The sequence below is a fragment of the Mirounga leonina genome, unplaced genomic scaffold, assembly GCF_011800145.1.
Source record: "Mirounga leonina isolate KUSES-001 unplaced genomic scaffold, KU_Mleo_1.0 Mir_115, whole genome shotgun sequence".
Lineage (NCBI taxonomy): Eukaryota > Metazoa > Chordata > Mammalia > Carnivora > Phocidae > Mirounga > Mirounga leonina.
The window spans coordinates 43,819,666-43,844,576 of record NW_023270268.1 but is presented as its reverse complement, the minus strand read 5'-3'; the positions used below and the strand labels follow the sequence as shown (position 1 = coordinate 43,844,576).

The 24,911-nt window shown below is 42.8% G+C and overlaps 1 protein-coding gene and 2 pseudogenes across 1 annotated transcript; 2 read left to right on the top strand and 1 right to left on the bottom strand.

Annotated features, from left to right (window-relative positions):
* Positions 1-1,374: 1,374 nt before the first annotated feature.
* Positions 1,375-8,765, top strand: TM4SF1 (transmembrane 4 L six family member 1). Its single transcript, XM_034996803.1, has 5 exons — positions 1,375-1,655; positions 3,061-3,150; positions 3,241-3,386; positions 5,856-6,036; positions 7,906-8,765. The coding sequence occupies exons 1-5, from the start codon at positions 1,479-1,481 to the stop codon at positions 7,918-7,920; spliced, it is 609 nt and encodes a 202-aa protein (XP_034852694.1). The 5' UTR covers positions 1,375-1,478; the 3' UTR covers positions 7,921-8,765.
* A 2,325-nt stretch (positions 8,766-11,090) lies between these two features.
* On the top strand, positions 11,091-11,884 carry LOC118005058 (annotated as a pseudogene).
* Positions 11,885-16,920: 5,036 nt separating this feature from the next.
* LOC118005076 lies at positions 16,921-17,634 on the bottom strand (annotated as a pseudogene).
* Positions 17,635-24,911: the final 7,277 nt, after the last annotated feature.

Below are 24,911 nucleotides of genomic sequence, written 5' to 3'. Positions count from 1 at the left end.
ACCTTTGTTAGTATGTTCCTCCCAATCCGGATTCTATGAGACTAACCCCGGCTAGCCTCCTCAAATTTGGTATGTGTCCTGCCCTCCAGTTTTGGCCCAGATCCTTCAGCCTCTGGCCGCAGCCTGAGCTCCCAGATTCGCCAGCCTTGCTCACTTTCCTCTTCCGAACTAACAACACCCCATCTTGGCCTTTTGCCTCTTCACTCCCTATTCTGTCCCGGGGGACAAGGCCCCTCCAGTCCTGGCCCCACCTGGTCACCCCGTCCTCCCCCAGCCCACCTGGCCTGCACAACCTGCTCTTCAAGGGCTGAACTTCTTCGGAGTCCGACCCCTCCTTCTGCAAGGCAGCCACCTAAGAAAGTCAGTGTAACCCCCTTTCTCGGCCTTCATCTGCGAGGGTGCAACAGCTGGCTCAGGAGCTGGCTGGTAGACCACGGGCAGACCCTCAGTCCCGATCAACAACCGTGCCTTCCCACTCAGTCCAGGTTCTCTCAGTCTCCCCTCCCCCCGCCCCCCCGGCCCCCCCGCTCTGCTTGTCAAGTCCCTTTCTCTCCTGTTCCTTTCTTTTTCTTTTTCTTTTTCTTTTTTCTTTTTAATTCTTTTTCTTTTTATCCTTCCCCCATGCTTTAGGCCTCCCTTGGCCCTCGCAGTCCTCACTTTGCCTGAGAGCAGTACTCAGGAATAAAAAGGTGCCCGAGCCCTTCGTGTTGACTCATGCCACCTTTGTTTTGGTGCCAGATTTGTTCTGGAGGCAGCTCTCCGGGAAAGCCGGCCAGTCGGAGCAGTCCCGCTGAGCATGCTGCAGGCAGAGGAAAGAAGACTGCTCGGGAACGTTCCCAACAGCCTCCTCAAATCTGTGGGCGCTGGCTTTCGCCTCCCCCCCTCCCTTGCCTCTCACAGACAAGGAGACAAGCTCAGGGCTCAGGAGACTGGCCCTAGGTCTGGCATTAAGTCGGGGCCGAGGGGGAAGTGAACACGGAGCCGTCAGACTGGAAGCTGTCCAGACAGCTGCGTGGAGCAGGATCACAGCCCGCTGCCTCGCAAAGCCTCCCCTCTCGGTCACGCTGCGGACCCTCGACAGTTGCTGGAAAGTTGTCTTAGACGTTCCTGTTAGTTCTCTGTCCTGAGAAGGAGTTGCACGGTGCATGTCTTGGGGAAGATTAATCATTTTCTTCCTTGCCTATGACTGAGGCTGTTTCCTCACATCCCTACCCTGGTTTCGCTTGTCTCAAGGATTTCATCCGAAGGGCGGGACGTTCCCCCTGCCTCCCCCCACCCCAACGGGAGCCTGCAATCAGGACCAATGAAAGCGAAGTACCTCACCCACCCAGTGACTAAGAACTCCGAGTATTTAAGAGATTCAGGAATGGGCTGAGACCTGCTTTTGCTTTCTCCCCAGACGGGCACACTCTCGCCTGACTCAGGCCCTCACTGAGCTGCAGAGGGAAGAGGGAAAGCCTCCCAGACTCTCTGCCGCCATGTGCTACGGCAAATGTGCGCGATGCATCGGACATTCTCTGGTGTGGCTGGCCATCCTCTGCATTGTGGCCAATATTTTGCTTTACTTTCCCAATGGGGAAACAAAATATGCCTCTGAAAACCATCTCAGCCGCTTCGTGTGGTTCTTCTCTGGCATCGTAGGAGGGGGCTTGCTGGTAAGTTGTTCAGAATTATTAGAAGCTTAAACAATTCTCTTCTGTTAATGAGGTGTTTTCATGGAAAGGTTTCTACGATGCCTGCTTCCCAATCCAGTTATTTTTGTTCGTTCTTCTTTGGAAAGCAGATCACACAAAAGATAGGTCTGGTGTATTAATTTTGTTAGACGTTTTACAAAATCCTCTTTCAGCTAACAGTGGACTACCTTTTTGCTATGTTCTCTTACTTTACAGCTAGAAAACAGTAGCTTTTAAATCAGATCTGCGAGACTATAGAGTTTCTAGTACTGGAGGGGGTGGGCATATAACATTTGCTCTGGGGAGCTGGGAGGACGCCGCTGGTTCTCTGTCTAAATCAACAGAGTTTTGGATCCAAATTCTCTGCTGTTTATTCTCAGGCATCTGTGACAGAAAAAAAAATCATGAATTATGAGTGTATTGCTATTTAGAAAGAACTATAAATTTTCTCCTTTATGTAATCCTGGGTGTGGTGTCTAGGAAAAACCCTTCAGTTAACAGCAGATCAGGGTCTGAAGCTAACAGTGGAATGTGTTGTTTTTTCCAAGGTTTGTTTTTAATTGAAGTGAGAGGAATTTGCCTGCCAACCTGGGAGCTGAAAGTATTAGCTTCAACCACAGCATGGAAAGAATGTGGACAAACTTGAGTTTGCCACTTTAAATGCTGGGATTGAGAATTCTAAAAAGACATTTTATGGAATTGCTAGTACCACAGAGAATATTTTTCTTAGTCAAGAAAAGACGTTACAACATTTAAATTTAATACATTATTATGAAGCATTATTATCATGTTGGCATAATCATTTGTCCTTCATATAACATCGCACGTGTTTAGGCTTCTTTTGATCTCAAACTCAGAGTATTTCATACTTACCTTATTTATAGAGCTTTATTGTGAGGCAACAACCATACACTCGTATCATCAAAGAAGCAGTTCATATTTATTGTATGGTGTCTTCATCTCTCCCATTTATGAAAAATTTCAGTTATTCTATGAAAGACTGTTAGTATGGTCTATGTTTTACAAGGGAAAAAAATCAGATTTAAAGACAGGGCTTAAGAGTTTCAAAGCAGAGCTCCCTCTGGGACTGTGCTAGGAACTCTTGTGGAAAAAACATTTTTATAGGTTACTCTTTGAGCCCTCCCATCCTGCACGCTCACCCCAAAGACTGCTTTGACACATTACATGCAAACGAGCAGGTACTCCACTTAGAAGGGTCTTGTTCTCATAGTTTTACATTCTTTGAGATACTTGGGCAAGCGAACTCAAAGCCATCCACCACTGTCAGAAAAAATATATTCCACCAAAAGATGCTTAGCCTGACCCTTATGGCAGGCTTTGATTTGGGGGACAGGCGGTGACTTTCATTTGCCTGTTTTCGAACCAGATGTTCCTGCCGGCATTTGTGTTTATGGGGCTGGAGGAGGACGACTGCTGCGGAGGCTGTGGCCACGAAAACTGCGGCAAGAGATGTGCGGTAGGTGCTCCAGCTCCGGTGGGTGGAAACGGTCCCTGGGACGCGGCCGCGGCCACACGGGCTCACTTCCGCTCTTTCTCCTCTCGCCAGATGCTTTCTTCTGCGCTGGCTGCTCTGATCGGAATCGCCGGGTCTGGCTACTGCGTCATCGTGGCAGCCCTGGGCTTGGCGGAAGGACCACAATGTCTTGATACTTTTGGCCACTGGAACTACACCTTTGCCAACACCGATGGAGGGTGAGTAATTGTTTCCCGTCGGGCCACACATTCTCATCCAGCGCATGGTATAGTGGCAGGCCCGTCAGGTTGGAAGGGCAGCAGCGATCCGTGTGTCCGTCCGCTCGGCCAGGTTTTTTTTTTTTTTTTTTTTTTTGCACCAGGCGGTGGTGTCAGCACTTGGATCTCTGACCTGGAGAAGCTCTCTGTGCTTTTTGGTGGATTCTCTGATTCTGCCCTCATGATACCCTATAGTACCACCATTGCTCCCATTTTACAGATGAGGAAACGGAGGCACACAGAGTTGAAGGAACTTATTCAAAGTCACATTGCTAGGAAGGATATGGACAGTCAGGATGCGAACCCAGGCAGCCTGCTGTAGAGCTTGTGCTCATACAGTGTGTCCACTATACCAGAGCGATTAGCTGATTTTACTATTTTGTAAGAGAATATTATGGAATCCTTACATAATGTGGATGGAAAGCATATGAATTTAACCAAAGCCCAGGGTAGATCATACTACTCCCATACACACACTCACATATAAACATAATAACTACGTACAACAAACCCGTTATTTAAAGTGATCAGCCTATATAAGACAGGTCTGATGCACGACTTTAACGTCAGGATAATTTAAGGTCTTTTATTTTATATTGATGCTTATTTCTTATCCATTATTGAGAAAGGATCAGAAATAGCTGATAGAAACTGATGTACGTGATGACAAATGAATGACATCCTTTGAATTTTGATAAAGCTTAGTTATGAGATTCATGAGTGAAAATAATATGAATAATGAATTTCAGTTGCCTTTACATTATCAAGACTGTTTGTCCCCCATGAATAGTGAGTTCATAAACCATGCGCATGGAATTACATGGACCTGGATTCCATCCCAGCTCTGCATTTCTCCCTCAGCAACCAGGAAAAAGTAGACTGAGCTCAGTGCTTCTCAGTTACTTCATCTGTAAAATAAAACCAGGGGCAGTTGTCAGGAGGATTAATGAGACAATAAATGTAAAGTATTTGTCACAGAAGCTGATGCACTCTGAGCATGGCCTCTGCTGGCTGTTAATACTATCTCGTAACTTAGAATGAATACAGCCAAGGTAGCCTCTGAAGGAGGGGTTTGAAATTTCGGTGGTCAAAAAATGGTTATTGATCGTGATTCAACTGTGTTGAACATACTGAACATACTAGGAGAGATTGGTTATTCATGTATTCACAGACATATAAAACCCACCTCTAAACAAGATCATGATGAATGCAGCAGGAATGCAAGGAGAAGGGCGAGTATCACTAAAACATTTTTACAGCTGTTTGAGTGTATGTCCCTCCCCTGACCCACCCCAGCTTCTGTAAGAAAACTTTTACTTCTGTATCATTCCTCACTTCAACCTGTGCAAGGATTTCAGTATGGGAAATAACTAATGGTCACAGCCAATGATTAATTGCTCAATGGACAAGTGGGGCCAAAGAATTTTTTTTACATTGTGTCCTAAAATTACAAATTCTTTTCCCCACTGATAGGCAGAAAGACAAGGTCATAAGGACAGAGTTCTTTTTTTTTTTTAATCAACAAATTGAATTTCTGATTGGCTCAATGACCATTCAAAATTAGGTCTCTAATTCCAAGCCCCGTTGTTCTGCTGTTTCAGGAAAAACTGATAAGAAAAGAGTTATACCAGACCTCTTTGTGGAATTAAGTCAATTGTAGATTTTCCCACATGATTGACTCCTTTCATTAAGGATCCAAATGCTTTATGAGGTAGCAAAGGCTGAGATTCTAAGAGAGTAATCAGAGAGAGAAATTTTTCAGACTGTAAGAGTACTCAGGTATCTAGAAAATCTCCGAAGTCACGTATATATGTGTATGACTTGTATGTGTGTGCCCATGTGTATGTGTGTATACGCGACTTCAGCATGGTTTGCTAACATGACTTCAGATTATTTATCATTCAATTACTTTTAAAAGTGTTGAGTACCTACTATGTGCCAGATACTGGTCTAGGGGTAATATATACAATGATGAAAGGTCTGGTTCCTATCTTCATGGAGCTCAGACTTGTGGAATGGTTACATAAGCAGGTATTCTCCTGGCCGAGCTTGGTGCCCTTCCTCACACTTGGTTAACCTGCGCAGTATACTTGTTGCGTTGCGATTGCATCTTGTCTCCTCCCTTGGAGGCTCTGCTCTTCCAGGGCAAAGCCCACGCCATGTTCACCATTATATCCCCAGCCTGGGCTTGATGTCTAACTCACACTGACTGCCCGATAATCTTTGCTGAATTTTATGTTTGTCCTTGCAACACGACCTGGGCTAAATTCCTCACTTTGTGAAATGACTAGGACTAGAACAGTTTGATACAGGTCAATGAATTAATTCCTTTCTTTTTTTCTGAATGAAAAAGCACCCCACAGAAAGTAGCTTATGAGCCATCCCATTAGGTGTGGTCAGGTGTCAGAAGTTTCTTTTTTTTATCCACAGGTACCTTCTGGATACCTCCACATGGTCCCAGTGCCTTGAACCCAAGCATGTTGTAGAATGGAATGTCTCTCTGTTTTCTATCCTCTTGGCCCTCGGCGGACTTGAATTCATCTTGTGTCTCATTCAAGTAATAAATGGAATGATGGGAGGAATATGTGGCTATTGCTGTTCGCGCCAGCAGGTAAGAACCTGTGTGAAAATGTCACCGCTTGGCCCTGGGGTATTCAATGACTATAATACACCGTTGTTTTCATCATAGAGAAAAAAAGGGCAAAATTAAACACTGCTCAACCTACCAGGATTTGTTCCTATACCCTCTTTGTGGCAAAGCATGTACAGCATTCGGTTTTGCTCTTGGTAGTAAGCTTCCTTGAGCGTCATAGTCCCTGGGTTATCTTGTTTTTTTGTAGTTGGCTCTGTGTATATAAGGAAAATGCTGTCCTGTCCATAGACAAAGTGTCCCTTCAAGAGCAAACTCCCTGCCCCTTTCACTGGCCCTGCTCTGGCCAAAGAGACACGACTTTGCTTGCTCTCATGTTCCCAACTAGTGTACACAAATAGTAGCCAACGTTCATTGCACTAGGCACTGAGCTACACCGACATTTCAGATGAGACCATGAGTCAGGGATTAAGCAATATGTCTAAGATCACCTAGTCAGGAGCTAGCAGGCTTCAGACGCTGGGTCATCTTATGCCACAGCTCCTGCTCTCAACCTGTACACAATACTTGCTGTTCTGTTGCATTTTTTTTACAATTCCTTCCTAAAAGGGAGTCCCCCAAATACCCAACAGCTAAGCACAGAGAATCGCTGGTAACCTTTGAATAGCAGCTTGTGAAAAGGCTTTCACGGTGAAAGAAAACCAGGAAGCACTTGTTTCCTGGAGATATGATTTCAGAGAGAGGTATGCATTTGTTAGTAGCAGGGAAAGTTCTTGTTTCTATATCCTCCTAGAAAAAAAACCCATGTATTAATGAATTGATGGAAGTCCCGCAGCTTTGGTCCAATTTTGGAGGGTTTGTTTTATGCATTATTCTGTAAAACAGGATTAGGTAAACAGAAACTTAATTTCTGTTTACCTAATCATTTGCTCCTTTGGTTCAATCAAGGTCTCTTTCTTTTAAAATATGACAAAACCTAATGAAAACTGAAAGCCCACTGCTACCATGAAAAACCTTGCTGTAAATAAATGGAAACTTTCTAAAATTTTTGAGGGGAAGTTAAAATAAAAATCTGGTTTCCCTTATTAGGCAAGTACAGCAAGATTAATAATTTCCTTTGGGAGCCTGCCAAATTTCCAAGAAAACAACACAGTGGAAAACTTTCAATGTGGACTTGTGTCCGGGCAGTATGGTTGGGGAGAGACAGAGAAGAATCCTCTCTGAATTACTCTAATGTAACCTATCTTTAGCCTTGAATTTCGTACAAGGCAGAGTTTAAATTAGGTGAGGCCCTGCTGGACATCAGCCCTTGTGCATTTGGGGAAGAGGCAGAGTGGTTTGGAAGAGTGACTCTCCTCCCTGAGCGTGGGAGGGGGGCATAGGGTGGAGGGGAAATAGTCCCACAGGGTTTCCCATCTGAGTCACAGTAGGGATGGCTTCTTCCCAGACACGCCAGTGCAGATCTGCTAACTTTATTCCTCAGACAAAAGACACTTTCAAAGGGCAAGGTTTTTAGTGTAGATGAGTCAAGTCTGTAACTTGGTAGCATTGAATTGGGAAAGTTACCCACATTGAGCCCACTCCCGGGTGAAACTCCCATGGCATTATCTCTAAAATCCTTAAGATTAAAAACCTACCCCAAACACATTCAGAGCAAACCCAACACTGGTAAGCTGCGTTTTCATGGCCCTTTCCTGCAGCTTTTCCTCAGAGAGGACAATGGCTGTCCTTTTGTTTAGGAAACATTTCATGAGCATTGTCTGAGCTCTCAGCTGAAGCTGACATCAGCCTGCTTTAGGTCTGCTTCAGACAGGAATTTTTAGGACGAAAATGGCATTGTTGTTTGTTTAGCCTGATTGTAACCTAATGCCGATCTCATTTTCTTTACAGCGATATGACTGCTAAAAGAACCACCCCAAGACAGAACCACAACCTTCCTCTATTTCATTGTAATTTATATATTTGACTTGTATTAATTTGTAAAACTTTGTACCACTGTATCATACTCTACATATTCTACTTTTATAAATGTGTATAAAGACTGGCATCTTCATGTGATGTCAGTGTTTGAGCGTAACAAACAAACCTTTTTTTTTAGGACTGAGAAAATAAATGAGGTAATTTATCGACTGAATGACGGCTGGTCCTCAGCGTAGCTGAGATAAACCCTGGCCTGAGTAATGTTTTTGAGAAGCGTTATAAGGATAAATATTGCATTCCCATTTCTATTATATGTGCATGGGTTTATTAAATGGAAGATGTCTAGTTGCTTTTTTTTTTTAAGACCATGAAGGAAAAAAAATCTAACAACTTGAAAAGATGTATTTTTTTCACTGTTTATATGGTGTTTCCCATTCATATGCCTGCAAATCTCTGACAAGAGGCCTTTATGAACTGTTCGAGTTTTGTGAGAGACAGATACTTGCGCGGAGCAGGAGGGCTGGTTGAGAGTGCCCTGAGCTAAAGGAAGGAGTCAATACAAACAATGCTTCCAGGAGTCCTCCCGAATCCTAACTTTCTCTAACACGTGGAAAACTTTTTGTCCTTCAAAGACAAGCGCTAAGGATCATGCATTTAAAAAGAAAAAGGCCTGGATACTTGGGCAAGAAAAAGATGGGAAACGGAATAAAGCAGTTTATCAACATCATGGGAAAATGGGGGAGGGGGAGGAAGGGCAGGAGGACCGTGAGGAAACAAACCCAAAACTTGGTGGTTGAAATCCAACAAAATAAAGTATCCACTACCATGTTTTTTCTTGTTTAATTTCATTGTCCTTTATTTAAAGTTCCTCCTTTTTTCTCCCTATTTCCGCCTTGGCCCGCCTCCCCCCCCCCCCCCCCCCCCAGCCTGCAGGTTGTGCAGCCGCTGTTGTTCAGGGCTTTGTGGCTTCTGGGTTTTTTATCCCACTTTCTCTGCCTCATCCTCGTCCTCCTCTTCTACCTTTCTCGCTATCCGTGCATTGCTGTTGCTCTGCATCCGTTGGGGTTGAGTTCATTACACCACTTAGGTAACTTTCCTTTCTACTGGATGCTCCAGGCATCAGGCTCTTGTGGAGGGTCACAGACATTTTCTCCCTTGATATTTTATATCTACTGTAGAGAGTTAGGCTCTTTTAAGAGACAGGATCCCCTGATCTGTTAGGAATTGTCTTCAGAAGTGTTCTGCTTTTGGTGTTTATTGGCCTAGGCAATCGACACAGGAATAAAGAAGCTTCTTGGGCTGGTGGACAGCAGGGCCCCTCCTGTGTGCCAGGTGCCCTGCAGTGGCCTCCCCGCCCAAGGGTTCGAATCTTCGTTGTGCCTCTGTCTCCCTCTGGCAGTCTGATGAAGACTGCAGACCCCTTGGAAGAATACTGTTTAAAAGTGCACAAAATAGAGGTGCCTGTTTGGCTCAGTCGGTAGAGCATGCAACACTCGACTCAAGGTTGTGAGTTCAAGCCCCACGCTGGGTGTGTAGCCTACTTTAAAAAAAAGTGCATAAAATAAAGGTACAATGTTTTATCAAATTGTGATATTCTATCAAAATATTTTTGAAAATTATACAGTTACCTTGACAGCCAGCTCCATCACTCCAAGATCTGTAGACAGGAAAACAGAGATCGCATGTGTTCCAGCAGTGGTCTAATGAGTGGGTCTACGAACAACTGTGCTTTTGAAACGGGATTCCCATTGAAATGATATTTTGAGAAACCTGCAACAATTTTAATGTGATACAAAAATAATATGTGATTTTGTATTGTTCCTCAAAGCATGATCACTACTGTGAATTGTTGCATGTGGTCCTAACAGAGGAAATAGTAAGTTTTCATTACAGGTTAGTAAAAACATTGACATTTTTTTCTCACCAGAGTTTAATAGCACCCCTCCCAGATATCTATCCATGGGCCTCTTGGGAATTCTTGGGCACAAGATTAAGAACCCCTGAAATAGAAAATCCAAAGAAGAGGTATAATGATCAGTAATAAGCAACTTCCCCCCTAAAATCTATCCATCTATCCTCAAAGGCAACAGCAATAATAATGATTAATCATGATAGTAGTAATAGCAACCATTTGTTGGGGTTCCTTCGATGTATCAGTTACTGTAGTCATTTATTTCACTGAAATCTCTCAGCAGCCCTAGGAAGTGGTGTTTGTCTCCACTGTATAGAGTTAAAGCTCAGAGAGGTTGAGTAATATGCCCTAGGCCCTATCTTTAACAAGTGGGAAAACAACGATATGAATCTAGGTCAGTTAACATGAAAACCCACACTTTTCTGGCTCCTCTCTTTGGCCCCCTGTACCTCTTCTGCTACCCCTGCCTGCTCAGGTGCTGGAGTCTTGTCTCCTCCAACACTGACTCAGCCTTTCCACCCACCTGAAGGAGCCTTGGTCAGGCCCCTGGGACCCTCGGTCGTCCCATCCCACGACTGAAATTTGAGTGACTCAAAGCTTCCCCTAGTTTGTAAATTCTTTAATTGTAGACATTGCCATCATCCAGAGGAAATAGCTGAAACAAATTACCTTCTATCCTAGCTTACTTATATTTATAGCCCACACTCTGGGTCTGTAATATTCCAAACCCTTCAATTTGACTGGAAATTCCCTCAGAGATTGTACTAAAACAGCTTATTATCACCTGGCAACATAAAAACAATAAGATTACTGTAGACTCTGAGTCACCTGAATAGCACACATGGCCTGAAGTTTAGCTAGTTCCCTCTGAGTATGCATTTGTCATAGTTACCAAATCTACAAATAACTAGCTAAATACAGGGAACCTCTCGAATTAAAATCTAAGGACATTAAGAAAAAAAAAAAAAAAGAAGAAGAAGAAGAAGAAGAAGAAGGTAGCGGGAGGGGAAGAATGAAGCGGGGGAAATCGGAAGGGTAGACGAACCACGAGAGACTATGGACTCTGAAAAACAAACTGAGGGTTCTAGAGGGGAGGGGGCTGGGAGGATGGGTTGGCCTGGTGGTGGGTATTGAGGAGGGCACATTCTGCATGGAGCACTGGGTGTTGTGCACAAACAATGAATCATGGAACACTTCATCTAAAACTAATGATGTAATGTATGGGGATTAACATAAGAATAAAAAAAAAAAGAAAAAAAAATCTAAGGACATTGATAGAGTGTGACCTTCACTACAATTTGTTTCTGGTACATGTGTGAGATCTTTTTGACTTTGTTTCCTCTGACGCTTATCCGCAGTGGGAACAGGTATGGGATTTGATGCAACTTTTCAGAAAAGCAACTATCTATAAGGTCTGTATATCCTTTTTAGCCCCCCGTGTGTGTGTGTGTGTGTGTGTGTGTTTAAAACTTTGCAAAGTGCTAAAGACAGCGGAGAACTTGCGTGCTCTGAGCACTGTGGAGGAAGGATTTGGTTATAAAGGTTCCTCCTTCCACAGGATTATTCCAGGATTTCTGTGCCAGGGTGGTGACTTCCCACACCATAATGGCACTGGGGACAAGTCCATCTACGGGGACAAAGTTGATGATGAGGATTTCATCCTGAAGCACACGGGTCCTGGCATCTTGTCCGTGACAAATGCTGGACCCAACACAAACAGTTCCCAGTTTCTCATCTGCACGGCCAAGACAGAGTGGTTGGCTGGTTGGCATGTGGTCTTTGGCAAGGTGAAAGAGGGCATGAATATTGTGGAAGTGTGGATGGGTTTGTGTCCAGGAATGGCATAACCAGCAAGAAGATCACCATGGCTGACTGTGGACAAATCTAATACATTTGACTTATGTGTTATCTTAACTACCAGACCATTCTTTCTGTAGCTCAGGAGAGCACCGCTTCACCCCCATCTGCTCGAAATAGCCTATAATCTTTGTGCTCTTGCTGCAGGTCTGTGGTTCCATATTTTCCTTATTCCCCTCCAAGAGCTGGATTGCAGAGTTAAGTTCGTGATTATAAAGTAAAAACTAAACAAACAAACAAACAAACAAAAAAAGGACATTCAGTTTCCAGGAGTAATTTTGGGAGTGGTGTTTATACCAAGAAAAATAACAAAAGCCTCAATGTCCAACAAGGAACTGGTTTGATAAAATGTCAGCACAATAAAATGTTATTTATATTTATAATACATATGCACTAAGGAATAATATTGGTCAGATTCTGGATGATTTTTGTCTGGATTCATTTTGCCTATCTCTACGTACTGAAGTTTCTACAGTAAACACATATTACTTTTGAGAAAAGAAAGCTTCATTCCTAAAATCATTCAGGGAGTGGTCCACAGTCTTTGAAGGAAAATCCCCAAGTGTAGGAGAAAACCATTGTGTCTGGGTGGACAGAGGCGTCATTCTGCAGTGAACACTGGAGAATAATTGTGCAGGCAATTAACCAAAGGCATGGGCAAGGTGAGGCAGGCAGTAACCATGGGCTAAAAATATGATAGGGAGGCCATAATTCTCACTCAGTGTTTGGGAAATATAAGTACATGGTGTCCACTTGGTCTAGCTACCAAATAAGATTTTTACAAATATCAACTACACATCTGTTTTTCCATTCTTAAAAGTGAAAGTGATGAAATGCTTTTACTTTAAGCATTGGCCTTTTATCAGGATTTTTGTAGGCACAGCTTGAATTTTCCTCATTTTAGTTTTCTGAGATGAGGGTTAACAATGGCTTTATAGGACATGGTCTGGCCTGGTTTGTGGAAATGATTCAATGCATCTTACGTAGAGAAATTGTCACCCACCCTAGGCTGGTACAACGGGTTCTTCCTCTCAACACAAAGTATTTTGTGTGTTTGTTCATCTTTGTCAATGTAGATGCTTTTAAAAATTATTGCAGCTGAAGAAGCCTATTCAACCTTTCTGAAGCTGGATTTTTTGTTAATTCCTGGAATTAATTAAATAATCAATTCTCTTCCTTTCATGAGCACACACACACACACACACACACCATATATAACCACATTTTCCTACCCTACAGCACTTAAAAAAACAAACTGTGACTACAAGAGACAACATGGGTGAATCTTACAAATAAGGAGAACGAAAGCCATCAAGACTGCCCCCCCCCATTTTGATGACACAATTCTGTTTGTACTCTCAACTAATGTAGCTCGGTCCTTAAAGACAGAGGGGTGGCGAGTCCCCTTATGCGACATTTCACACACTAGTTTTTATAGTAACAACACTATCGTTCCCCCAGAGGGGTTGTTTCAAGCTGTCTATAGCCACAAGTTGCATCCTGCAAGGGCAAGACTCTGTGTCAAACATTTCACTTGCTAATTCTCACCACACCCATCTCTATTCCGTGCGTATAAATATTATTAATTTATCCCCAGGGCTCAGGGCCAATTGCAATGGCCGCTGGCATCTCAGATGGACACCATACCTACGAGGTTTGAAAACAAACCAAGGTAGCCAGGTTGGGATCTCACGAAATGCCTAACTCCGTATGGTTTAAGGCAACCTCTTGGCTAAAGGAGAAGTTCTAAAACTATACTCAGCTCTCCTGGTAACCTCTGACATCGAGGTTAAATTTTTAACCTTTTTAAGCCTTTATTTAAATTATTTTTTTATGGGGTGCCTGGGTGGCTCAGTCAGTTCAGCATCAGCCTTCAGCTCAGGTCATGATCCCGGGGTCCTGGGATCAAGCCCCGCATCGGGCTCCCTGCTCGGCGGGGAGTCTGCTTCTCCCTCTCCCTCTGCCTCTGCCCCTTCCTCCCACCCCCATGCTCGTACTCATGTTCTCTGTCTCTCTCTCAAATAAATAAATAAAATCTTTCAAAAAAAAAATTACTTTTTTACATGTAGTAAAATGCACACAAAAGTGTATAGCTCAATGAATTTTACATATGTCTGTTCACATGTAACCACCATCTAGATCAAGATCTAGGACTTCCAGTGCTCAGACAACTCTCTCATATCCTCTCCCAGGCAGTATGTAAATCTCCCACCGCTACACACACCCCGAGTAACTACCATTGTGATTTCTATCACCATAGATTAGTTTTGTCTGTTCTTGAACTTTATATAAATTAATTAATAAAACACGCTTTCTTTGTGTCTGGTTTTTCTCACTAAACATTATGTTGTTGAATGCTGGCTCCCGAAATATCACCAGAACAATCTGTTCAGAGGACAAAGCTGAATGTATTGCTTATTGCCATCAGGGAGAATACCACCTTGAATGAGCTTTCGCTGGAGGGGGAAGGAAAAAGTTAAATTTGAGATTTTGATTCTGGTTTAGGTGAGTCTTTCACTGTGAAGATTTGAATAGGATTGGTAGGAATTATATCATTTAGGACTGTGGGGAAAGTAAGGCAAGGATTTTGAGGTGAAAAAGTTTCAAAGACTCTTGAGGTGTAAACTGTTGATGTTCTCTATTGAAGAGATGATGGGTCTTTCAGGAAGTTCTATAATGAGCAATAAAGTGATTTGCCTGGGCAAGTGTATCCTGGAATAGTAAGTAAGCTGTGCTAATGAAGACTATGGGATAACAAAATCTGGATAAATGTAGACAGTAAGCTGTAGAGCAGTTTACAGTTTTAGTCCTCAGTGTCCAAGTGGAAGGTTGGAGGGTAGATGATTTCCATTTGCAGTGATTTTGATATTCTTCTATGTTGTCTTCTGCAGCAGTAGTTTGTTCTTGTCCTTTGCTGTATAGTGTTCCATTATTTGAAAATAATATAGCTTATTTACTCATTGATTCTATTAGCGGATACTTGGATTGTTTCCAGTTTTTATATCTTTAGAAATATGTTGCTATGATCATTCTTGTACATGTTTTTTGGTGCATATAAGAATACACTGGGGACTCCTGGCTGGCTCAGTAGGTAGAGCATGCAATCTTGATCTTGGGATAGTGAGTTCAAGCCCTACTTTGGGCCTGGAGCCTACTTAAAAAAAAAAAAAAAGCAACCTCCTGGTGTTGGTTTGCTTTTGCCTTGTTAAGGAATCAAACTGCCAGTGGAGATTCTTTTGTTGGGCTTTAGTTAGCATCACAAGGAGCCCAGAGATTCCCCCCTGGCCTACCACCCCCAAGGCTTGACTCATCTCTTTTCACCCAAGGGCCTGTCAATCACTCACTGGCTCAGTATTTCTGGACTGATCACTACGTGCCCTGCCCTGCACAAGGTGCTGAGGACACAGCTGTAAACAAGACTTTACAAGCTCCACAAGGCAGAGGCCTTGACTGTGTTGCTTACCACGGTATTCCCAGCTCCTAGAATAATGCCCAGCAAACAGCAGTACTCAGTGATTGGGGGTCAGCAAATTGGGTCTGCTGACTGTTTTTGTAAATAAAGTTTTATGGAAACACAGCCATGCTTGTTTGTTGACATACTGTCTATGGTTTCCTTCCTGCTACAATGGCAGAATGGGCAGTTGTGAAAGTAAATATCTGTTCCACAAGACCTAAAATGTTTACTATCTAGACCTTTACTGAAAGAGTTTGCTGAACTCTAGTCTAGCTGGCCATTTGCCTAGCTAAAAGTTGATACTTCCATTACAATAGAAGAGGAGAAGAATGGGTATTTTTGTTGTTTTTAAGCTTATCATAGAAATTAAAAAATTTTTTTAATAAACAGAGAGAGAGAAAAAATGAACCTGATTTACCTACCACCCAGCTAGAAGAATGGATACTAGGGGATATATTAGTTTCCTAGGGCTGCTGTAATAAAGTACCCCAAGCTAGGTAGCTCAGAGCAACAGAAATTTATTTCACAGTACTAGAGGTCGGAAGTCAAACATGGAGGTGTCAGCAGGGCCAGGCCCCCACGGAAGGTGCTAGGGAAGGATCTGTTTCAGGCCTCTCCTCTAGCTTCTGAAAGTCTCAGGCATTCCTCAGCTTGTAAAAGGACATCCTCTCCTTGTGTCTCTTCACATAGACTTCTCTCTGTGCATATCCATCTCTGTGTCCAAATTTCCCATTTTTAGAAGGAAACTAGTTGAATTGCATTAGGGCCCACCCTAATAACCTCATTTTAACTTGATTACCTCTGTAAATACCATATTTCCAAGTAAGGTCACATTCTGAGATACTAGGTATTGGGACTTCAACATATCTTTTTTGAGGGGACACAGTTCAACCCATAACAGAGGAAGAGATAGCAGTCTCTGTCTGGGACTTCATCAGCATCTTCTGAACTAAATCGGTGGCCTATGAGACCTCTTTGAAAATGTCTGCGAAATAGTGCACACAAGACAAATCTTCCCGAAGAGTCACCATGTACCCATTAACATTCCATAAGCTCTGAGAAGTCTTGTTGTAAAACCTGTTCAGCTCAAAACTTCCCAAATTATTTAACTCTCAGAGCCTAGGGCTACAGCTTTGGAAAGAAAGTAAATAGCAGGTAAGAAGAAAAGCACAGATCTGGGAACATGATAAACTTGTGAAGTGACAATAGAGGATAGAGGTCAGAGGAGACTTTCTGTCTTTCTTTCTTTCTTTCTTTCTTTCTTTCTTTCTTCTTTCTTTCTTTCTTTCTTCTTTCTTTCTTCCTTTCTTTTTTTTTTTTAGGATTTTTATTTATTTATTTGTCAGAGACAGAGAGCACAAGCAGGGGGAGTGGCAGGCAGAGCGAGAAACAGGCTCCCCACTGAGCAACGAGCCCGATGCGGGACTCGATCCCAGGACCCCAAGATCATGACCTGAGCCGAAGGCAGATGCTTAACCGACTGAGCCACCCAGGCGTCCCCAGAGGAGATTTTTTTTTTTTTAATTTAAACAACAAGACCCTTGACTTGAAGGGAAAACTATCTAGGATTCATTTCTTTTAGAGTAATTTATCCCTACTTAAAAACAGATTGCCCTACATGTAACAGCTACATACAAAAAAGTTATAAAATTGTCCTTGGTTTTACAATGATAAATGAAAAACATTAAAATTCTCCAATCGAACAAGGTATGCAAGGATTTTTATGTTGTTCTTTTTTTGTTAAACAGTGAGAGCAAAATTACTTACTGGAATATAAAGATAAGAGCTGACTGAGCATGCCACTAATGGAGAGAGGGGGTATTTTCACAGAAGCAGTATTTTCCCCCATCCCATCTCCATTTGATGTCAATCAAAACATACCATTGGCCATTTAGGTAAAAAAAATGCAATATGCTTGTGCACATACACAGTTACTTTATGTACAATAAAGGAATGGGGGAAGGGGAAAATGAAAGAATAGAGAAAACTATACTGTAGTAGTCAGGATGTGGCAGAACCAAATTGTGGCTTTCTAACTGAGAATGTCTTCTTGGTCTGGAGGAATAGAGTTCTGGAGTAAAGTAGCAGGTTCCATTTTTAGTAGACACCTCCTGTCTGCTGCTGGAACACATCAATTCTATCTTCATCCTCCATTTCCAACTGTGCAGGTATGTCTGTTTCATTGATTGGCTGCCAATCAAATCGGAATCTGATCTGCCTCATTGACAAACCCTGTCATTCACATTAGTTTACTAAGTGGTGTATGCCTATTAATCTTAAACTGCACCACAGAACCATCCTGCCCTGCCACCTTCAAATTAATATGATCGTTGTTCTCAGTCTTGACTCCTTCCTTGGGCTTTTCCTCGGCCACGGCGAGCGCCGGAGTCTCCTCAGCTGCCGCTTCACAAAAGAGGTACCAGGTCCGCACCGAACGAGCACACACCCCCAGAGGAGATTTCCATTGACCAGGAACTTAGGCTGAAAGAAAACGTTTCTCAGTATAATTAGCTGCTGTCTGTTCAATGGACAGAAACTCTGATGTGCTTTATCTATGCTGCTCTTGAATAAGTGTGCAGGGTTACCACTGCAAGATCCAGAAGGATCTTGCTCCAATTCTCTAGGAGAATATTATGTGCCCTTCAAGGGCCCCAGCTCCCTAGGTTTTGTGGGGAGTCCTGATTTCCAATGTCACAATTTTGGAGAAGAAAGTTTCTACTTAGCTGTCTTGGTCTCCAAGTGGGAGACCTCTCTGAGTGGAAGAGACAGCAGAATTTCAGAGATAAAAATAACTTAATTATAAGGCATTTCACCCCTCCATCATTTAGGGTCAAGCCAGATCTCCCACCAACTCCATTTCTGAGTCCCAGTGTGTTTATCATGGGGTGTGCTTGTATGTGAGTGTGGACCCTGGTGTGTGTAGAAAGATTGAGAAGCAACTTCCCTCTGCATTTGTGCATGCATCCTCTTGTGCATGAGTGTAGAGGTAGAGGGAGCAAGGACAAGCCGTTGACGTGAGGCAGGCAAAGCTTGAGGTCGGAAAGAGAGAGAAACGAAATGACATAGTAGTAACAAGTTTCTGCAAAGGCAAGTTGGACGATTCAGGCTTCAGCACCCCTGGCTGGAGGGTCAGGGTGCCCTGTGAGTCAGGTAACCCATGAGCAAGTAGGTGTTTCTTGGGCCCAGGGAAGCGTCACACTAGAGGCAATGGTGAGTCTCATCTTGTATAATGAGAGAAGTATTCATGTTTGCATCTTCAGGGCTCCCATATGCAGATGAGAACATCAGGGTTTGATAGTTTGTAGATGTGCCAGGTGGGAGGACCAGCGCCCAAGTGTAGAGAGAAAGTATGAGCAGAGCTGCAGAGGCTCCCTTGACCTTCCCTGAGCACCATACTTTCCTTGGCTCCACACCTCGTACTCGCCCATCACCTCTGCTTCTGAGGGTAAAACAAACTAAACTGAATGGTTTCCACAGACCAGAAGTGGGTGGTTCTATTTGCCTTTTTGAAGATTCCTTCTTTTTGTTTTGGAAGTCATTCCCCCCTTTAATGCCACAGGGAATTAAATGACAACTGGGCCCTTTCTTGGACTTTTATCAAATAATAAGCATATTTGAGTAACTAAAAATCCACTGAAATTTGAAGAGCTGAAGAACCATACAGAAAGCGTGCTGGGTTTCATTCAGGAACCTTGGATTTGGGTTGTGGCTGTTGATCTTGGACAAATCAGTTTTTCTCTCTGAACCTCTATTTCTTAATTTGTAAAGTAGAGATACTAATGTCATCTCTAAGCTGCCTAACAGGACTAGGATGGTCAAATTAGAGCCTATATGAAATCGTTACAAGCTATAAAGTTTTGTGTCAGATGACTATTATTTTGTCCATGAATAAAGAGATTAGAATAGTAGTTCCATTCTATTATCACTCTCATTAATTCTTGCTTCATCGTTCTCTTCCTCACCCAAGTCCTGGGCTCTGGTATTCAGTAGCCACCCAACATGTGAAGAATTTTGTATATAATTTCTTCTTTCAAGGAGCTCAAGTCTGACTGCATGTTAAAATCACTTGGTAACTATACCCTAATATCTCTCATGAAATAGATGTAAGCTTTCTCAACAATACATTAGCAAATCAAAAAAAAGAATTATATATCACAGCTAAGTGGGATTTATCTCATGAATGCAAGGCTGGTTCAACATTTAAAAATCAATTAATGTAATCTACCACATAAACAGACTAAAAAAGAAAAAAAATCACATACTCATATCAATAGATGGACAAAACACCCATTCATGATTAAAAAAAAAACTCATCAAACTTGGAATAGAGGGAATTTCCTCAACTTGATAAAGAACATCCACAAAAATCCATAACTAATGGATTACTAAGTGAATTACTCTTACTAAGTGAATAACCAGAGTCTTTCTTGCTAAAATCAAGAACAAAGCAAGGATGTCCCTTGTCACCACTTCTTTTCAACATCATACTGGAAATCTTAGCTAATGTAGTAAAACCAGAAAATGATATAAAAGGTATACAGATTGGGAAAGAAGAAATAAGTTGTTTTTGTTCACAGATGATATGATTGTCTCTGCAGGAAATCCGGAAGAATCAACAACAACCAAAAAGGCCCTCCTAGAACTAATAAATGATTAAAGTTGCTCACTGAGCTGTAGCAAGAAGGGCAAATTTCTGGAACATATGCTCCAAATTCACTAGTCCTGCATCCATGGCAGACATCACTAACCATTCCCAACCTCTTTCCCAAGGAGTCCAGACATGGCCTCAGGATCCTTCTCAGCCCATCAGGAGGGCATCAGTAATTGACCAGAGTTGCCAATGGAATCCCCTTTGGCATCTCTGCTTTATAGATTTACTCCATCTCCAAACCAGGATCGGCTATGTTGCATCTGCCTCCCCTTATTCCTGCCTCCATCTCCATGACTTGAAAAGTCCACCATTTTCATGGGAGAGCTCTCCAACAGACTCTGAACAGACTCTGTAGCAGCTGTTCAGGCTTTAGGACAACGCCGTATCTTCATACAGCGTTTCTAGTCTTTAGATCTCAAGGACTTTTTGCAAACATTAACTCATTTATTTGAAAAGTCCGGTGCTATGAGGACTAATGAGATATTGTTGATGAAACACTCGGTGTTCCCAAGATGAAAGACAGCAGGCTATTCATGGAAAAGGCATTTTTAGAGGCTACTGAAAACTCTTACAGGCATTGGCTGTCTTTTTCGCTTGGCTATGAATATCATTTAAGGCCAAGAGACCAGGCCACGACGCCGTGCTTTAGAGAAGGCTTGCTGATGTGGGAGGAATGGCAGTGAGCACAGCTTGGTAGAACTCCATCCAGCATTTGTCACTTTCTAGCTTTATTATTGTAAGCAAGTTTCTTCATGTCTCTCAGCTTCTCTTCCCTCCTATGTCCGGTGGGAATGATAATGTCTGGCTCAGATAATGTATGTGAGAACAGACACTTGATGTCAGCTGTTCTAGAGCTGGGGCCAGCTGGGGCTGATTTTAAAGGGCCACAAAGGCAATTTTCTGCACTTTAGTAAGAGACAATGTAGGGACAGTGCTGATTAAGAATCCAGAGAGGAGGGCACCTGGGTGGCTCAGTTGGTTAAGCGACTGCCTTCAGCTCAGGTCATGATCCTGGAGTCCCAGGATCGAGTCCCACATCGGGCTCCCTGCTCAGCGGGGGGTCTGCTTCTCCCTCTGATCCTCTTCCCTCTCGTGCTCTCTGTCTCTCATTCTCTCTCTCTCAAATAAATAAATAAATAAATAATCTTAAAAAAAAAAAAAGAAGAATCCAGAGAGGAGCCTTCCTTTGGCTAAAATGAGAATTAGGAGGACTTACATCTCTTAAAAATTTCTCTTATTGAACTATACTGAAAAACAAGATCCATACTGAGTTCAGCATGGCTCTAGAAGTCAGGTTATGTCCATGTAGACCATTGACCTCTCTATTCAAAACATACTAAGTGGTTGGGGCGCCTGGGTGGCTCAGTTGGTTAAGCGACTGCCTTCGGCTCAGGTCATGATCCCGGAGTCCCGGGATGGAGTCCCGCATCGGGCTCCCTGCTTGGCAGGGAGTCTGCTTCTCCCTCTGACCCTCCCCCCTCTCATGCTCTCTGTCTCTCATTCTCTCTCTCAAATAAATAAATAAAATCTTTAAAAAAAACCAAACATACTAAGTGGTTACTCCACACAGAGCTGAATAATGGGGATCAAAGAGAAAGCTTTCATTTCCCCTATGTGTGAGAAGAAACCCTTGCTACAAAATACAGGTAACACATTTCATCAATTCTGAGATACCCACTTTTGTCACTCTGCACCTGAGATTGGAGTGCATCTTACAACTGAAGGCATACCACAGTTTAAATAACAACATTTCTTTCCTTTCTTAATGGTTCACAGAACTCCTTGCAATTTATGACATCTTAGATCCAGTGAAATACAGCCATAACTATCTCTCGGGGCTGTATGAGGGCTAAAAATTAGGGAAAGGCACCTGTATTTATTATTTAACGCTGCATCACAGATTACTCCCAAATTTAGCAGCTTAAAGCAATAAACTTTCTTTGCCCTCTCACAGTTTCTGCAGCCAGGAATCCAGGAGCAGTTTAACTCAGGTTCTAAGTCAGGGTTGCTCATGAGGCTGCAAAGTGAACTGAGTCCACTGTCATCTGAGGCTTGACTGGGTATGGAGGATCCATTTCCAAGATCACTCATGCGGCTGTCAGTTGGAGGCTTTAGTCCCTGCACTGTAGCCCTCTCTGTTGAACTGCTTATGACACTGATCCTAGAGTCAGTGATGTGTGTGTGTGTGTATGTGTGTGTGTGAGAGAGACAGAGAGAGAAAGTGAGAGAGAAGGCCCAAGATGGAGAGATGGAAGTTGCCAGCTTTTATACCTAATCTTGGAAGTTACATACTGTCTTTTCTGCCATATTTTATTGGTCACAAGATAGGGATAAGATAGGAGGGCAAGGATCACCAGGTGCCATCTTGAAGACTGATTCCTCTGGCACCTAACACATTGAGCGATGGAAAGAAAGTCAGAAATAAACATTAGTTTTCTTCCCTGTGTAGCACTCTTCTTTTTACCGAATATAAATTCTGTTGGAAGAGATTGAATCTTCCTTTAGGTTTATACCAGCATCAAACTCATCCTTTCAGTTCATACAGCAGTCTACCTGGAGAGGCAGATGCAATGAGGGTGAAAGGATGTTGAAGGGAAGATTCTGTGTTTGACTACTTGGTATGGCTAGGGATGGAGAGCTTTCCTTCTGGCTTGTGTGCAAAATGGAGAATCTTAGGATTTTACTAATCTCTCTTTTCCAAGCTCTAGAGACCAGTTACCCAAGAGAACTCAGCCACCTTTATGGGTTCTGACCTTTACAGAGCAGTGGTTTGGCACCAGATGATGGTCTAAATACAAGAGCTCACAGGATCTTAGACCTAGGCTCTTTTGTTTGGGTACAAGGAAACTAGTTAAGCAAATCATCATCTGCCAGCATAATGAAAAGAATAAACAGATGATTGTAAAATTGTGGAGCCATCAAATCCTGATTTCCAAAGTATTATGGTAAGTAAGAAGCTTAGTTATTCAAGATGAATTGAGAACAGCCCTGGGTATAGCCCCACATACCCTAAGTCTGGTTTTGAAAGTGTGGTCCTGGTCTAGCATCGTCACTTGGGAACTGATTTGAAATTCTCAGTCCTCACTTCAGGTTCACTGAATCAGCTTACATGGGAGTGGAGCCCAATGAGCCGTCTGTGTTTTAATAAACCTTCCAGGTGATTTTGATGCTTACTGAAGTTTGAGAACCACTGCCATGAGAAGTTTGAGGACCACTGCTCATTGTAAAATCCTTTCCTTTGGTGTATGACATATCCCAAAAGTCATAGTCCCCCATCCCCCCTCCACACACACATACAAAGCAAAACTAAATTATAGTGTTTGGGGATGTCCTCGGATGATAAAACTATGAAGAAAAGTAAGGAAATGACCACTGTTAACTCAGGATAGTGGTTACTTTTGGAGAAAAGGGAGGGAGCTGTGGGTTGTGTAAGAAGGGGCACGTGGAGGGCTCCTGGGATAGGAGTGTTACCCCATTTGAAGGAGTGTGGGGATGCCCACTATGTGTCCAGCATGGGTTTTAGGAAGGCAGACAATGCAAATATGATGGTTGGGAATTTGACACATCTGTATCCCTGCCCCCAGCACACAGTGGCGGTGCTATTCTTTTCATTAAAGTAGAGTCTCAAACAAATGAAACCCAACATCAGTATATTGTGACAAAATATAGGGTATTTGTCAACACCAGCAACCAATTTTCCAGTACTCTGGACACCAAGGAGGTGTCCAACAATTCAATTTAATTTTGATACTAATTACCTGGCGTTAGTATCAGATTCCACAGATTTAAGAGTTCAGCCCCATAAGACTGCCCCCACTTCAGACACTAGTCTCAAGTCCTAGGCCACTCATACTTCAGGGGTTCTCATAACGTCCCCCCTCTATAGGCTCAATAATTTGCTAAAATGGCTCATAGGACTTAGGGAGACACTTATGTTTGTCAGTTTATTATTAGGGTATAACTCAGGAAAGCCAGCTGGAAGAGATATACAGGGCAAGATACACACAGGGGGACACAAAACTTCCATGCCCTCTCTCTGGGCACACCACCCTCGCAGCACCTTGATGTTCACCAACCTGGAGGCTCATCAAGTCTGTTGTTCAAGAGTTTTTATAAAGTTTAATCTCCAGCTCCCCTTCGACTTCCTGAAGGTCAGTGAGTTTCCATCCTCTGATCACTTGATCTTTTTGGTGACCTGCCCTATCTTGATTCTATGTAGAGGCCCCATCCTAAGTCACCTCATTCCCATAAACTCAGGTGTGGTGGAAAGAGGCTAATTATAAATAACAAAAGACACTCCTATCACTCAGGAAATTCCAAGGGTTTTAGGAGACCTATGTCTGGAATTAGGGACAAAAACCAAATATATTTCTTATCACACCACACAGAAAAAAAAGATCCAAGAGGGTCAATATGCAAAAAAACTTTCTCAGTTAGATGTTACAGAAACTCGACTCTGATGCCAATGAGTTCAAGAGACTCCAGGCCTCAAACTGTGTTGTCTACACCCTTTGTTTTCTTACTGTCACTCTCTCTCCTATTCCTCTGCATCCCCTGGCTTGTTGACCTCATTTCTCTTATTGCAGATGAGCTTCCTCCATATGGCAGTGTGTGAGCAGAATACATTGAGTGAAATAATTCCTTACTTAAATGATTTATCATCTTAGATTAGTGAATCCAGAAGAATGAGAGCTTGTCTAGCCCAATGTCCATAAGTAAAATCCAAGGATGAGCCCTAATTGCCTTGCTTGGGTCACAAGACCAATGTTCTGTGGTCCCCAAGTTGAGATATTTTGACTGGGCACAAGCCATGTGTTTACACCAGTGGGTAGTTAGGGATGGCTGGGATGGGCCAAATATGCCAAGACTGCATGGAATGCTAGAGGACAGTTCCCCAAAGGAGGAAAAAAGAGATTCCAGGTGGCTAAAACAATAATACATGGTTGCTATTATAACAAACCAAATGAAATTTCATCCACCCCATCTGTAGCAAGGCAATAAAAAAACTGACACAGAGTTTTTGCAGTGAAGAAAGAGGCTGTTTATTGGTAGGGCACCACCCAGAAGAATGGAGAGTCAATGCTCGAAAGTCCTGAACTCCC